General features: G+C 41.2%; 1 protein-coding gene across 1 annotated transcript; it reads left to right on the top strand.

Moving 5' to 3' along the window:
- The first annotated feature begins 717 nt into the window (after window positions 1–717).
- LOC147424441 (uncharacterized) lies at window positions 718–3,710 on the top strand. Its single transcript, XM_086499960.1, has 6 exons — window positions 718–993; window positions 1,051–1,896; window positions 1,999–2,191; window positions 2,612–2,706; window positions 2,836–2,984; window positions 3,068–3,710. The coding sequence occupies exons 1-6, from the start codon at window positions 718–720 to the stop codon at window positions 3,708–3,710; spliced, it is 2,202 nt and encodes a 733-aa protein (XP_086356086.1).
- Window positions 3,711–16,032: the final 12,322 nt, after the last annotated feature.

Genomic DNA, 16,032 nt, shown 5'->3' with positions numbered 1-16,032 from the left:
GGTAACTACTCCTTTGGATAATGTAATTGCAAGGGTTGTTGTAGCAGGAGAAGCTTTTGAGGATATGGAATCCCCTAAGAAGTCAAAGAAAAAAGATCGAAAGAAATCTCATTGTAAGTCTCAAGGAAGTGGCAATGATAGTTCGGAGTTAGAGACTACAGACTCAAATTCCTCAGACTCAGGCAACAGCGATTTGGGGAAAGAATTGGAGGAGGCACCTTGGAGAAAATCCTAGCGTCAAGGGAAAGGTGTTCCATCCGGATCATCAAAATCTTCTACAGTGGTTAAAAGTCTGAATTCACTGTGGTGTACTCAGTGCCAAAATCCAGGACATGCCGCTCAAGAGTGTGCAATGAATCAGGGAAATGGTGTGTGATTTGCATAGCCAACACTCATAATACAGTGGAATGTTATTTCAATGGTCGGGATCGTAGGAGTCGGGATTCTTCTACATGGCACCCACCACAGTCAGGACAAGGACAAGAGCCTATGATGGCGATGGATCACACTCATACATCAGAGGCGCCTTTTCAAGGACAAGCAGGGGGACGGGGTCAAGGAGGGGGTCGCGGTCGCGAAAGGGTGGCCGAGATCCTAATGGACCCAAGACTTGCCTTCTGTTTGGGAGACGGGCACTGGCTGTCCGAGTGTTCAGAGGCTATGAAATATGATCAGAAGAAATAGGATCGTGCTACTGGAAAGCAACCGAGTGTGGCTATGGTTCAGATTGAAGGGTTGGAGGAGTCAGACCTGGTGGTTTCACTAATTACGTGTTCAGGAAAAGAGGTTAAGCTTCTGGATTGGGCAACTCAAGAAGATGTACAAAAAAATACTGTGACGTGGATGCCACAATCAGTACCACCATTGCAATCATCAAGACCATCGACCTCTTGTCTGGAAACACAAGAGGGGAAAGTAAAAAACAAGGTTGATACTAGGGAAGTGGATAATTGGGATTTAGTTTGGAAAGAGGTTCTCGATTCGTCAATACAAGTACCTTTGGGTTCATTAAATGAAATTGGTTCCGAATTTTCATAATGCCTTGCTAAGTTAGAAGTCCAAAGAAATGATGGAGTTGACATTGCGGTAGTAGAGGGTGAGGGAGATGAGTCAGTCCTGTTGCCGGCAAATAGGATCACAGATACTTGCATCCTAGAGATTTCAATCAGATATCATGGTACATATATCGACAAAGTACTGTTAGATGGATGCGCGGGAGTGAATACTATTACTCAAGCAGCATGTGAGCTTTTTGGACCTAGTGATTGGGAATGTGCACCATTTGTAGTTTGCATGGCAGATCAGAGAAGAGTACAACCGGTAGGATTACTCCGAGGCATTGTCCTGGATGTAGTTGGTTTGTCTTTTGCTGTTTCCTTAGTAGTCTCAAATATTGAGGATCACAGTCAGGATTATCATGTTATTTTGGGGAGGCCATGGTTACGTCAAGCTAGGGTAAAGATTAATTGGGAGGCAAATATGCTTACAGTTAAAAAGGGTTGCAATAAAGTTCGGGTGATATTGGGAACATGCAGACAACCAGTTCAGGCAGCATGGCCTATGATAGCAGAGATAATAAATATGGTAGAAGGATTAGAAGAGGATGAAGAGGAGAAAATTTTGAAGGCTAACCTGGATTTAGTTTCTTTATATCTCGTAGACATTTCTATGATTTTGGAGGGGAAATCTTTAGGGGTTTTAGGAATTTCACCAGAGACAGCGGAGCAACAAAAAGTTTTGCCTAGTCCCGAATCATTGGAGGAAATTATTAAGCAAGAACGTGCGTTTGAAGCACAGATGGGAAAAGTTACAAGGGTCAAAGAAGATGAATTGGAGAAGGTCTTTCTAGGGGAGCAAGCGGAGTCTCAACCCATTTATATTACTAAACAGCTTGAGGCAAGTTTCCGAGGAGACTTGATTAATTTGTTGATAGAATTTAAGGATGTTTTTGCATGGGAGTATGCGGATATGAAAGAATTGGATCCAAAGTTTTATTAGCATACAATTAATCTGAAACCAGATGTGGTGCCAGTGAAGCAGCATTCATACAGGATGAATCCAAACGTAGCAAAGCAAGTTAAGGTGGAAATTAATCATCTCTTGCAGGTGGGTTTTATTACCCTTATTGATAATCCTGAGTGGATTTCTCCCATTGCGGTGGTACCAAAGAAAAACAAGCAAATTTGCATCTGTGTGGATTATCGAAAGTTGAATGTAGATACTGTTCCGGATCCTTTTCCTCTTCCATTTCTAGATTCTATTTTGGATGATGTGGGAGGGCACAAGATGTATACTTTTCTAGATGGGTTCAGTGGATGTAACCAAATTCAAATGGTGTTGCATGATCAGCCTAAAACAACTTTTATTACAGCATGGGGCGTTTTTGCATGCACAGTAATGTGGTTCGGATTAAGGAATGCGCCCTCAACTTTTCAAAGGGATATGTTTCAGATTTTTCGTCCCTATTTGACGGATTTTATGCGAGTTTTTTTTTTGGATGATCTCAGTGTTTTGGGAGCGCAATTAGAGCATTTGAAGCAATTGCGGTTATGTTTTATGAAATGTCGAGAGGTGAAATTCAGTTTAAATCCTCTAAAATGTGCATATGCAGTTCGAAGTGGGAGGTTATTGGGTCATATAATCTCTGAGGATGGCATTTCCATGGATTCGGATAAAATAGCTGCAATTATGGAAGCACCTCCGCCAGTGAATTCGAAATAGTGTCAAGTATTTCTGGGCCAAGCTTGTTGGCATTGGAGGCATTTGAGATTTGTTGCGCATTTGGAAATCCCTATTAATCAGGCAGCGCATGTAAAAGTTTTTGAATGGACGTAGGAATGTGATTTGGCTTTTCAAAGATTAAAAATTCAGATGTCCAAAGCTCCGTTTATGATCCCTCCGAATTGGGGCCAGAATTTTCAGGTATTTGTGGATGCTTCTGACCGGGCCATTGGTAGTGTGCTGATGCAAGAACAAATTGAAGGGTGGTTTTGACCTGTCTATTACACCAGTAGAAGATTATCATCCGTAGAAATGAATTATTCAGTGATAGAAAGAGAATGTTTAGGGATGATTTATTAGTGAAAAAGTTCCGTCATTATCTGTTGGGCCAGCGATTTTTCTTTCATGTGGATAATTCGGCTCTTCTATATCTGGTGTGCCAACAGAATTTGACAGGAAGATTGGCTAGATGGGTGCTCTTGTTGCAGGAATTTGATTTTGAGATCATACATCGTCCAGGAGCTCAACATGGGGTGGCTGATTACCTTTCCATGCTAGATTCTGGTGAGCCGCCGATGGGGGTGGCTGATGAATTTTTGGATGCATCTCTCTTTTTAACAAGAGCTATTACGGATGATCTTATAATTATACAACAACCTAGGATGATCCCCAGCATTCCATGGACTTGGTATGAGGAGACGTTTCATTTTCTTGATAGTGGAGAAATGCCTTCATTCTTGTCCAGTCATCAAAGGAAACGCATGGCTATTAGAAGAAGGAATTTTGAGATTGTCATGGGGAAGCTGTATTATCGCACGATTGCGAAGGTCTTGCTCAGATGTGTTCTACCACAAGAACAAGGATCTATTTTGGAGGAAGTCCATACCGGCATTGCAGGGGGCCACTTTGCAGCATTAATCATGACCAAGAAAGTTCTACAATCAGGCCTATGGTGGCCTTCATTGTTTCAAGATGCGAGAATATTTTGACAACAGTGTGATGTGTGTCACGGTTGGGACAACCTACTAAAATGTCCAAAATGCCTTTTCAGCCAGTATTGCCTTTGGAGCCTTTTCAAAAATGGGAATTGGATTTTATTGGACCTTTTAACACTAGAATGGTAACCTAACAGGACATAAAAGTGTCCTTTCAGGGTTTTGGAAAAAAATTCCAAAACCATAGTAGATCCAGTCATTTTGAAAAATCCTTTCATGATCTTATAGTTCAATAACTACTACATATGGAAAAAATGAGAAACTTGTAATTTTTCTCATCTCTTGGTCACTACAAGCCTCCAAAGTTGATGGACCAGTGCATTTTGCCCAAAATAGCAATTTCTTACGGTTGATTGCATATAAATAAGAGTGGGGATTTTTGTAGGACATGAGATAAAATGCCCCGTTAACTTCAATGGGTTGGTGATCAAAACATATGGTTGCTTTTACCTCACTAATTTGTTTTTGGGCAGAAAAAATAGGTACAAAAAAGTTGCATTTTTGCCATTCTGTGGACCTATCATCAAAGTTTCTATAGTCACGCTCAATACAGATACTATATACATGTTTTCTTAGTTCCCTTTGGGCCTTTGGATTCAAAAGGAGACATGGAGCATGTCAAAAGGATAATGGATCTCTTACAATTGGAACCTTGGGGGCAATGATAAAGTGTTAAATACAGCAAACATGAAAAAACTGGGTTTAGCATCATGACCTCTAGAAACCCATAGAAACTACTCAATATCTAGCCAAGTTTGTAGTTCATGATTAGATATGGTTACTACCTACAAAATACACACAATTGGCCTAAGAAACTAGCAATATTGAGAAATTTATACTTGCTACTCTAAAATGTATCGTATTCTTCAGCAATCAAAAAACTCAACCATCATCATATACTATGCTATATAGCATATTAGGTCCCCCAAAACTCAAGGAAGATTAGTTTTATGTTATACATCACACTTACACAATCAAAATTGAATTTGGATATCAAGAAAGCCACCAAAAAAATCATAAAAGTGCTAATTTTGGCCAAAAAACAGGATTATGCAATTCTTGTAAATTGGTCATAACTTTCAATTTTAACACTTAGCTCTCCCTACAAGCATCAAAACATGTTGAGAACTATGAAGGCCTAACCTCTAGCCATCTAAACCTCACAAACATGCAGTTTAGAGTGGTATAGTTGCCAAAAAATGAAAAAAAGCCAAAAACAGGACCCGTTTTTTCACATAGTTTAGGTTCAAAAATGTTGTGCAAGAGTAAGGTTAATGGTGAGATCGATACTCCAAAAAAAATGTAAGTTTTTTTCAGCTCATAAGGCAAATTTGTGGATATATAGCACCTAGAAATTCATTTTCATACTCTTCAAATAATTCAAGCAAAATGGTCACTTAACAGGACACAAAAGTGTCCAAGGACATAAAAGTGTCCTGTTACCATTCTAGTGTTAAACCAGTATAGCAGATGACACTGCTAATAATTATGTTTCGACGGCCACGGATTATGCGACTAAATGGGCGAAGCATGGCCTTTGAAAGATAATACTGCGATTTCTGTTGCTAGGTGCTTATATAAGGATGTTTTTTCTAGATATGGCTGTCCTATTGAGCTGGTTAGTGATCACGGTAGCCATTTCTTGAATAAGGTGATGGAGAGAATACTACGATTTTACTTTGTATTGCATAGAAAATCTTATCCATATTACCCTCAGGCGAATGGGCATGCGGAATCAACTAATAAGCAATTGGTTCGTATTCTAACAAAGTTAGTGAATATGCATAGAACGGATTGGGATGTGAAACTTCTTTCCACATTATGGGCTTATTGGACATCATATAAAGTGGCAACATGATTGACTCCTTTCAAGTTAGCATTTGGTATGGAGGCAATTATCCCAATGGAGCATGTGGTTCCGAGTTTGCGGATGCTGATTGCGGATAAGCTTCTTCCGAAAGATTCTATTATTTATCGTTTGGATGTTTTGCAGAAATTAGATGAAGAGCGGTTGCACAGTTTTGCGGTGTTGCAAGATCAACAGTCCAGGCAGAAGAAATGGTTGGATCGCCCTAAAGCACGATAATTTTTATGGGGATAGTTAGTCCTTGTATTTAATTCTCGCCTTGGGAAGATGCTCGGGAAGCTAAAATTACGGTGGTCTGGGCCATTTTGGATTTTTAAAGCGTGCGGGTCCACTTCTTTTTATTTGGCTGACTTGCAAGGGGAGATGATTTTTGTGCCAGTGAATGGATTTTGACTATGCCATTATTTTTCACCTACCTCGATTCAGTGTCCCTTTGCTGTGGTATAAGAGCCGGAAGCCACCTTAATCATGATTGGGAATTCTTTTGCATGCAATCTTGAAAAGCGGGAAAAGGGCAATGATGATTGTGACACTATGGCACGCCCTATTTTGAGAACTCTTTGTAAGTGGTTTAGTGCATGCAGTCGATACCTTATACTCTCCTTCCGTTTTTTGCATCACGCTCGCAAGGTTCCTGCATCATTTCTCTGTTCTTCTGTGTATCTTCGTTACCATGACAGCTTCCTTGCTGCAATGCATTTTGTTTACTCCAGTGCAGTAACTAGCTCTTCGCAGGGTGGACGCTTGGTTGCAGGATTTACACTTGCATGTCTTTGCCAACCTGGATTGGCAAGGTATTCCTGTTCACCCGCAGGCCACAACATTGATTGAGCAGTTGGCTATTGGTGATGTGGTGCAGATCAACAACCAGCAGATTCAATTGACAATTGAAAGGATTTCAAGGTGCTTTGTTTGCCAAGTGATGGTGTTGTGTGAGCATCGCATGTTATTCCTATTGCAGAGGCAGAACTAGAGTTTGGGCTTGAAAGTTAAAGGTGAATATAAATTATCAGGGCTCACAGATACATTGATAAGGGATGCATATCACTGGTTTCTTGAGACAATTTGGCTGCAAGCCAAAACTTATACGATTTCGGCCAAAGCACGCAATGTATTACATTCGGCCAACTTTGGGCCGGTGGCATGGCCAACGATCGTCAAGGAACGATTGCTAATAGAACCTTTGGTATGGTTTCTCTCAAGACTCTCTAATTATTAGCACTTACATTATGTGGCAATTGCCGAGGCATGAGATGACGCCCCAGATGGCACCACTGATGCTGTGGTGGGAGTACACATAGATTAGCCCAGCTAGATACTGCAATTTTGTTTTTGCCGTGGCGTGAGGATGACGCCCAGATTAGCATCATTGTTGCTGTGGCAGGAGTACGTCCAAATTAACACAACGAGTACTTGTCGAGTGGTATGGGACGCTTAGGATGACAAGGGTTTTTATGAATAATGTATATACCGATCGGACATAATAGTGCAAGTAGAGATTCTTAAGTGAACTTAATCCAAGGGTTGTTGGTTTAAAATTGAACGAATTATTGTTTGACTATTATTTTTAATATTGTTTGAAGGGCTATTTTAACAAACAAGTATCATAAATAAAGTAAAGGAACATGTATGTTTAAACAGTGTGGTAGTAATTAGGTAGCAAAAAAAGGGTGAGTGCGATGTGGAAAGTGGGAGAATGATACCCTCATGGTATCATTCTATGGACAGGTGGACCTGATGAGTAGAGTAATTTTCCAACGCTAGAAATTGTTTTTTTTTTCATAGTCATAAATCTTAAAAGAGACAAACCTTGGTAGCTATGCTTCTAAAACATGGGGAAAAGAGCGCACAGGTTGGTCACTCTAAGATTTATACCTTTAGGTATAATTGATTATAGATAGTTTTTAGATAGGGTTATGGTGGTCACGCTCTGCCATAGTGAGATAGGACCAATCCTTCATTAACGTTTCATGCCCGTGGCTACGTAGTAGCTAAGGCAATGTCCGTTGGTTTTTCTTTCTCAGGATTGGAGACCTATCAAAGGTGCTCTGCTCCTCTCGATAAGGAGTAGGGACCTCACACTGGTATCAGAGCCTAGGTTAAAGCTTGGGGAGATTTTTAGATTGATGTTTGGATGTTGAAGGATGCGAATGTTTGAAATAATAGAAGAACCTAGAAAAAATGTATTTGAGTTTTTATATGGTTTTGATGATTGAACTTTCCTGGTACAGGAAAATGTTCATTCAGCCTACCAAAAATTCCAGGTGTTCATCATCATGTTTAAAACTGCATGCCAATCACCAAATTATGAGTTTCAAAAAAGGGTGATGAAGATTTTGGATAGGGTGTTAGCACCACCTATCCCAAGGGTGCATAGAGGATGGGGTATCAACTGGAGTCCATCCGGAGGAATCGATACCGTCGATGCTGACAAGACATGGTGCATGGATACAAACCTCAAGAAACTTCGATGGGCAGAGGAATTAAAAGTCATCGAAGTTTATCTTTTCATTGGTACTAAGAATCCGGATGCTACCATTACCTTGGGAGGAGAAAAGATATCTCAGACTCAATGGGTCTATAACCAAGTTACAAAAGTTATCCATGGTGGTAGGATTCGACCCATATGTGTATCTCCTAGCTTTCAAGGGTCAAAGGAAACTTCTTATTTTGATCCTTTAGCCTATCCTTTTGTAATCACTAAACTCAAAATATAGAGACATTACAAGCCTTGTACCTAAAGACTACCAACCTTGGTAGCAAATAATGTGTATATAAATAAAGTTTGGATTAATATTGTCTTTTGTTTGTACTATTGTCTGATCAAGTCTTGTCCTAAAGTGGATTAAAGTTAGAGTATCAAATAAAGTTTCACTTAATCTATATGGTACAGAGTGTGGTGTATACATCTCTGCAAGAGAAAAAGCTACTTCTCAAGCAAGCTCAACTTCCCTCTTTCAAGGGGGAAGGAACTCTAGTTGAGCGCGATGCAAAAGTGTGGCTCAAAGAGATGGAGGATTATTTTGCTGCTGCTGGTACTACTTCTGATAACCAAGCAATGTTGGCTATGTTTCGTCTCACGGGGATGCCAAGCTTTGGTGGAAAAAACACTGCAAAGATAATCAAGTAGCTCAAAACACTCAAACTTGGGAAGACATTAAGTATGCTGTCAAAGGACGTTATCTTCCACCTGCACACGAATCCCTTAAGATGAATGAATTCTTCAACTTATGTCAGTTTCATCTTAGAATGGAAGAATACTACTCCAAATTTGTAACTCTTAGGCGCTATGCTCCACCAACGACCGCATATCAACAAGTAGCCCGTTTCTGTCAAGGGCTAAATGCTCCTTTAAATACTCATCTAGAAGCCATGCGTCCTGTAAATTTGCAAGATTCTCTTTTAAGAGCTAAACCCTTAGCTAAAGATATGTCAAACTCTCAAAGGGTACGAAATGGAAATATAAGGAATGCTGGAAGGACGACCTATGATGTGGAACCAAAGGCAAGTTCACCTAGTTCACCAAACTCATCCGATAGTTGCAGCTTCAACAAATGGAGCTCAAAATGTAGATCCTAGATGCTATGAATGCAACGAGCTAGGACATTTCAAGAATGTATGTCCTAGGCGAGTCTCTGCAACAAATATACCTAATCAAGCCAGAGGGCGAGGTCAAATAATAAATCGTGGAGGAAGAAATGGAGGACGAGGTCGAGGGCATGGAATGGCTGCCAGAGTCAATGCTATCATAGGAGAACCAACATTGGGAGAAGAACAAGAGGAAAGAGCAACTCTACATGGTGCAATTCATAACCCAAGAGCAAGACAACAATATGTTGTCATTCAAACACCTGCAAATCACATTGTGGTAGTACTCATTCTTTCTTGTCACATAAATGTTTAAGGAGGTTAGGAATTTGTCAACACCCTGCAAGAAAGATGAGAGTTGAATTAGCCAATGGAAAGGAGGTGTTATCTCAGTACACTGTGGGAAAAATAGATTTCAAGTTGGGAGAATACTCTACTTCTGCTACTTTTTGAACCTTACCCATAAGAATCTATGACGGAATTCTTGGAATGGATTGGTTAGCCAGGCATAATTCCAATATCCATTGTGCCCAAGGAAATGTTACTTTGTGGACAACCAAGGTCAAGAAGTCACTATTCAGAGAGAGAGAGAGAGAGAGAGAGAGAGAGAGAGAGAGAGAGAGAGAGAGAGAGAGAGAGAGAGAGAGAGAGAGAGAGAGAGAGAGTCTTATCCTCTTCGCTACGCGCTTCTCCCTCACCGGATTCATGACGTGACCACACCATCGCGGTAGCCTCTCCGAGAGCTACGCACCCACGCCACGCATTCACATTTTCGTGTTGTTCGCGATCGATCCTTCCTCGATCTTGTTTTGCTTGTAAGTAGCACAAACAGTGTCTGTTTTCAACAATCAAGTGCTTTATGGACTGAGAAAGAGATTAGCTACACATAGATACTCATAAACTTAGGTTTCGCCCACTTTTTGGATTATGACCTGTGAGTCTATCGCGACTGTAATCGAGATAACTAGGGTTCAAATCTGGTGAGATTAAACTTATAGGTAAGTATATCCTATTGAGAGGATGGTGCCTAGTAAGTTTGATGCGATTCCGAGTTCATATGAGGTGTAAACGGTGTTGTGAGCATTTAGGGATAGAGTGGGTTGCATTCTACAAGGGTTAGTGATTGATGCATCATAGAAGTGTGTATGTGTAGATTGGTCTCAGCCTGACAAGCTAACGAGATTGCCTCCGTGCACCTACGGGTTAGTCGTGTCATCGGATGATAAGTATGTTGTCTGTCTCGTGCTTGTGAGCATGAACAGGGGAGTAGTTACGCCCTAAAACATTGGCGCCGCTTCCGGGGACACAAGACCTTAAGTAGGGAGATCTACGTCACTCGTGTGATGGTTAGCTTACTTTAGTTTCGACTAGAGAGGGCTTAAACTTTTAGAACAAGATCCAGGATAGAGTATCCTGAGGTCTAGTGGATAGCCAGGAAGCCTGTGTCTTGCCGAGGGTCTGTGACTAGTTAGATTTAGTTAAGTAGGATAATGTGGAGTTATGGTTTTTGGTTTTGAGTGCTTGTTATACTTGTGTAGAAATAGAGTAGAAAAACGCTGTAAAAACACAAAACAAACAAAAAGAAGAAACAATAAGGTTGTTTGCTTGCCTTGAAAGCAAAACCCACACCATATACCCTTGAAGGGGGTGAAAAGAGTAGACATTGGAATTTATGATCCAACACTTGAGAAAACATAAAAATTGCGACCAAAACCAACAAAAAGAAACAGGTGATTGTCATAAGGAAACACTAAGTGAACCTAAAGAGGCCAAGAAGATATAACCATTAGCCTAGGGAAACTGACTGTGTCATGTGGTACGAATGATATTCACAAGTTTAAGATGAAGTGTCATCAAATTTGCATCACTTTAGTGCATTTGAGTTGTGAATTGCCATAGAAAAGTGAAATTTGTGAAGTTCTTGAGTCCAAGGTCAAAATAAGTCCAAACTTCATAAAACTTGAGGGATAGACTTATATGGGCACAGAGAACACAACTGTCCAAAAATAGACAAAAAATCAAATCCCAATTGCTCTCTGCTGAGTCTATCGCGATAGATTGATGAAGTTGGTGATTGACTAACAAAAGGAAAAAAACCTTTATACCACGGGTTTAACACATCAATACAAGGGTACTTACAAACATTGAGTGAAATTGAACACCATCTTGACCACAAAACTTCAAAACTGGTGTTTAGAGTCTGAATTCAGAGACAAGGGCAAGAAGGCTTTGACCAAATGTCCAAACAGTGCAAAAATTTGTCAATGCACTACACAGGGAGAGGGTGAACCAGCTGTGGAGATAACTTGAGAAAAATACCAACAGTGGAGAACATGCCGAGTCTATCGCGATAGACTAGGGAAACTACTGCTGAGGACCTTATCTTCCAAATTTCCCCTAGGGAGAGCTTTATCAGAGCCTATACAACATACACACCAAATTTCAAGGCATTTAGATCACTGAAAGTCAATCTAAGGCCCAGATAGAGAATCAGGCTCTGATCAAAATACTAAAATGGGACCAAAACCCAAACCAAGTGTCCAAAAGGGATAGGCTATAGAGGGTAAAAGGAACTCAAGGGTGAATTCACAATTTTAAATTGACTTATGCTGAGCAAGTTGTCATTCTATCGCGATAGACTGGGAAAGTACTGATTCGGATATATTTTGCAAGTTGTGACTATACTGCTAGGACATACTCTCCACATAGATCCCAACCATCATTTCATATTTGAAATTGGACCACCAGAAGACTGACTAAGTGGTTGCTGTACATACTTGAAAGATTTTTCGTGGTTCAAGGAAAAACCTTGTGAACAGACTCACCATACTTGTGTAGATCCCAGAAGGAGATCATCACATAGCCACACAGGAAGAAGGAGTCCAGGTAAGCTTTAAGTTTGCAACCCAGCTTTCATTCTTATGTATTTAATATTGGGAGCCTTTGTTAAATCAGGAGCTAACAGTGTCAAAAGTCAAGTAAGCACCACGTCCACCGAAGAGAGTGTAACTCAGACGAGACCAGACCCATTAGCACCGATCATTGAAGAAGGTAGTGATACTGACACTTCATCAGAGAAGTCCTTCTTCATGATGGGGAGTCAACAGCCAGAAGGTTTCAACGGTGAAGGACCAATGCTAGGGGGAAGCACCTCCCTACATCCGTTAAACGAAACCAAGTTCACTATAATCTTCTTGGAAGGAACAAACTCGAGGGGAGCCTTAGTTTATTCTGACTATCGAGGCGCAAGTGTATTTGTATTGAAGAAAGACCGGAATTTGAGTCTATGATGATGGAGATGGATTTCGAGACGAAAAGAGGAATCATTATCTGATAGTTAGTAACCTTGAGGATTACAATAGATATGGAGACAACGTGGCAAAAGGGAAAATGGTTTCAGAAACCCAAGAACTGCCTCCTAACATTGATCGACCTGGAGCGCTTTTTATGTATGATAAGAAAACAACCAGGGTACCAACCTATAATGAGAATGTGGGGATTTACAAGCATGAAAGCGAGGGAATAGTCTCTTACTTTCGATGCAAGGAACCCTACCCAAACGAATTAAGCAAAGACAAGGTTCTTTACTTATTCTCTTATGAAACTGCTATGGGGAAGGATATTGTTTTTGTTGACAGGTACGGGCAAGAATACAAGCGTATTCTCCTAGAGGAGGTTGAAAAGGCAACAGTTCTGGGAGCATCAACCTATGGCCCCAACGAAGTACCAAGAGCCAACTACACCCCTAGCAAGTCGACAAATCCATTTTCAGAAGAGTATGACGCTACCTCACATTCTACCCGACAACCAACGTTCAACTACCACGACCAACTAGCTACTCAGCCATCATTGCAGGCATGGCTTCGACAGGGTGCTATATTAGAACAAGACCGAACCCAAGAGGGTTATCAAACCGCACGAGGGCTAAGGGATTTACAAGAACCACCACTCTATGCACAGTATCAAGGAGAGAGTAAGCCAAAGACTCAGGGGTCAACAGAGCCTGGAAGACCACCCCTAGAACGAGTTCGGAGAGATGAACCATCTCTTGCAAGAACTGTTAGAAATTATGGCTTAGGAGCACCATTGGGAGAGAAACCTGGCCACTACAGAAGACCAGAGGAGGTATATCGACTAGGACGTGGAGATCCCATGATGAGATTTGTAGACCATCGTAGAATTAGACCTTCTCAAGTGCAAAAATGGGTAAACAGGAAATACACGGGAAGCAGGGATCCGAGAGATCATGTAGCAGCCTTTGTGCGTGTAATTAGAGCTGAAGAGGTGCTAGAATTCCCTACACAATTTGCAGGATTTGGTTTAACCTTAGAGGATGATGCTGCTACTTGGTTTGACTCAGTGGAGCGAAGAGACTTTGAGTCTATGGAGGAAGTGTTTGACGAGTTTATCGAGGAGTTCTCACAAAGGGGAATAGCTCATAATACAGTCTCACAAATCCATAAATTCAAACAGAAAGATGGAGAGTCTGTGCGAAAGGCAACCCTCCGATTAAAAAGATATGTTAAGTTCTGCCCCATGGAAGAACTGCCAACTCAGTCCAGACTTATGCTTATATTTATCCAAGGACTAAGGAATGCAGATCTCTAGAAGGACTTACATATGAAAAGGAGCACGACGTTGAATGAGTTAACCAAGGAGGCTCTATACCTTGTGGACAACTATGTGGTCTACAAAGAGGGGGGGTTTAAGGATCTTGACGATGATTCCTCCTCACAACAAAGTGGAAGCAAGTCTGCTAAGACAACACCGAAAGGAGAAGTAGCGGTGAGCCAAGAGCAGCTTGTAGAGGAAGTGCTTAAAAATATTAACTTGTATTCCAAACCACAAGCTAAACAGCCAAAATGGTGTGTGATTGAACAAAAATGGACAAATCATGGGACGGAGGAATGTTATTATAACAAGGGATATGTGAGAGAACGACCCTATGCTCCGCAAACTCAGCGACATCCCCTCAAGTCCCACCGATGCCTAGATATCAAACATGCAACCTACCAGGACCTGTAGGTGTAGAAAGACCACAACCAGTGTTGGGACAACAACCACCCCTACCAGGATTACGATCAGTCGGCATAAGATACACACCAACAATAACTGAATCGGATGAGAAGGCTTTGGTGCCTATGCATGCTTACTACGATGAGCCCAATGGATATGTGGCAAACTCTGTCTATTATCCATCGAAAGAACCCTCCACACCAGAACCATGGAGCATGATAGAAAATACAGGACCACCAACTGCTACACAGGCAGCGGGGGAAGGAAGATATAGCTTGGATGAAAGAACACTATTGTTCATAGCCAATGGAGGCATGAGCGGGCAGAGGTTTGCACATTAACAAAGAGGAGCTCAAGGAGCACCTCAACAGTCTAAGGGACCATGCTACAAGTGTGGTGGAGACCATTGGCTGAGGGACTGTCCTCATAATGAAATCATTAGGGTCAACGCATATTGCACCGAGTGTGGAATTACTCATTTGATCCCTGATTGCCCTAAGAACCTAAACAAAGGAGCAAAAACTACTTTGAATATGCTGGGAGCAGTGCCTTCCAGTGGAGGGTCAGAAAACAAAACTCCGATTCCTGTTAAGGTCTTGATGAGAGCCCAAACAAGGAAAAATGACAATCAACCCAAGAGTAATGATGAAAATCAAGAAGAAATCAAGACTGACAAGTCTAGCGTCAGTCGTGATAATCCTTGGAAAGAGCGAAGAGCGAAAATGAAATCTAGACGTGAGCGAAAACCGAAAGATGTAGAAGCTGAGCTAACAATAGCTCGAGAGAAACTTAAACAACAAAGAGAGTACGACTCTCTAAAATCAACGGAGGGACCAAGAAGCGTAAGCTCTGGAGCGTCTGTATTGGTAGATAAGGTCAATGAACCCTTAGATGCAATCTTGCAAGCATATGAAGCAAGATTGAATAACAGACAGACTCTAGAGCAAAGGTGGATGACATATCCATATCCAGAGATAGAAAAATAGAGACTAGAGATGTGCAAGCAGCTGATTGAAACTGCACAAGCTTTACTAGAGCCTCCACCTATGGAAGTGAGAGATAGAATAATCAAACCTCCAAAAAATGAAACACCTCTCAAAACTGAACAAAGGGTACCTGACAAGATAGAAAACGTTAAATCCTTGCCTGATGTAGAGGATGCAAGAATCGTGCCTAATAGCACTGATGAATCACTAAAAGATTTTCCACCATATACACCTATTGTGGAAGAAAATTGGCATGAAGAGCTATGGGAAACGATGAGAAAAGCTCAAGAAAAATATGAGACAAAAACAGTCGAGTCAGCGCCTTTCTCAGAGTTGAACTTGAATAAGCCTCCATGGGATTTAGATGCTAAATCATTTCAAGGAGATAATCGTTCAGTTGCATCCAAAGATAGCAGACCGGCATCACTCAGAACTTTTCCGCCATACATGGGAGACTACGAGGCAAGGTCAGAAATTCGAAGAGTACCTTCTCAAAGAATAGGAGGGTCAAATCAATTGGACACTAAAATCTTGACAGACTTGTTGACCACTCCGGTCAAGTGTACAATCACATTGGCAGAATTGTTAAAAATTAGGCCAAGCATGTGGACGGAAGTGGGCAAATTTCTTGAAAAATTTGGTATAAGGACGCCTCTTAAGTTCTTCGAAACTGAGCTTAATGACACAGAACCGAAGAAAGTCAACACTAGACCAGTGCCACTCAACAAGGTCGGAGAGTATTGTGAGGGTGAAGACGGCAACACTACTCTACCAGTTGAGTATAACGACATAGAGACTAAGGCCATACTTGATAGCGGAGCTGGCATTGCCATTGCGACCAAAATGCTATGGGAAAAAT

This window comes from Adiantum capillus-veneris, chromosome 25 (assembly GCF_014529385.1).
Source record: "Adiantum capillus-veneris isolate H3 chromosome 25, ASM1452938v2, whole genome shotgun sequence".
In the NCBI taxonomy this organism is placed as follows: Eukaryota; Viridiplantae; Streptophyta; class Polypodiopsida; order Polypodiales; family Pteridaceae; genus Adiantum; species Adiantum capillus-veneris.
This window is presented reverse-complemented; position numbering and strand designations above follow the sequence as displayed.

What these genes read in the sequence shown, in the direction of transcription:
- LOC147424441 (XM_086499960.1), top strand. Translation starts at nt 718, where the DNA reads ATGGTTCAGATTGAAGGGTTGGAGGAGTCAGACCTGGTGGTTTCACTA. An exon ending in TTATGGAAGCACCTCCGCCA is followed by an intron (nt 2,707 to 2,835) that starts GTGAATTCGAAA and finishes GAATGGACGTAG; the next exon opens with GAATGTGATTTGGCTTTTCA. An exon ending in ATGCAAGAACAAATTGAAGG is followed by an intron (nt 2,985 to 3,067) that starts GTGGTTTTGACC and finishes GAGAATGTTTAG; the next exon opens with GGATGATTTATTAGTGAAAA.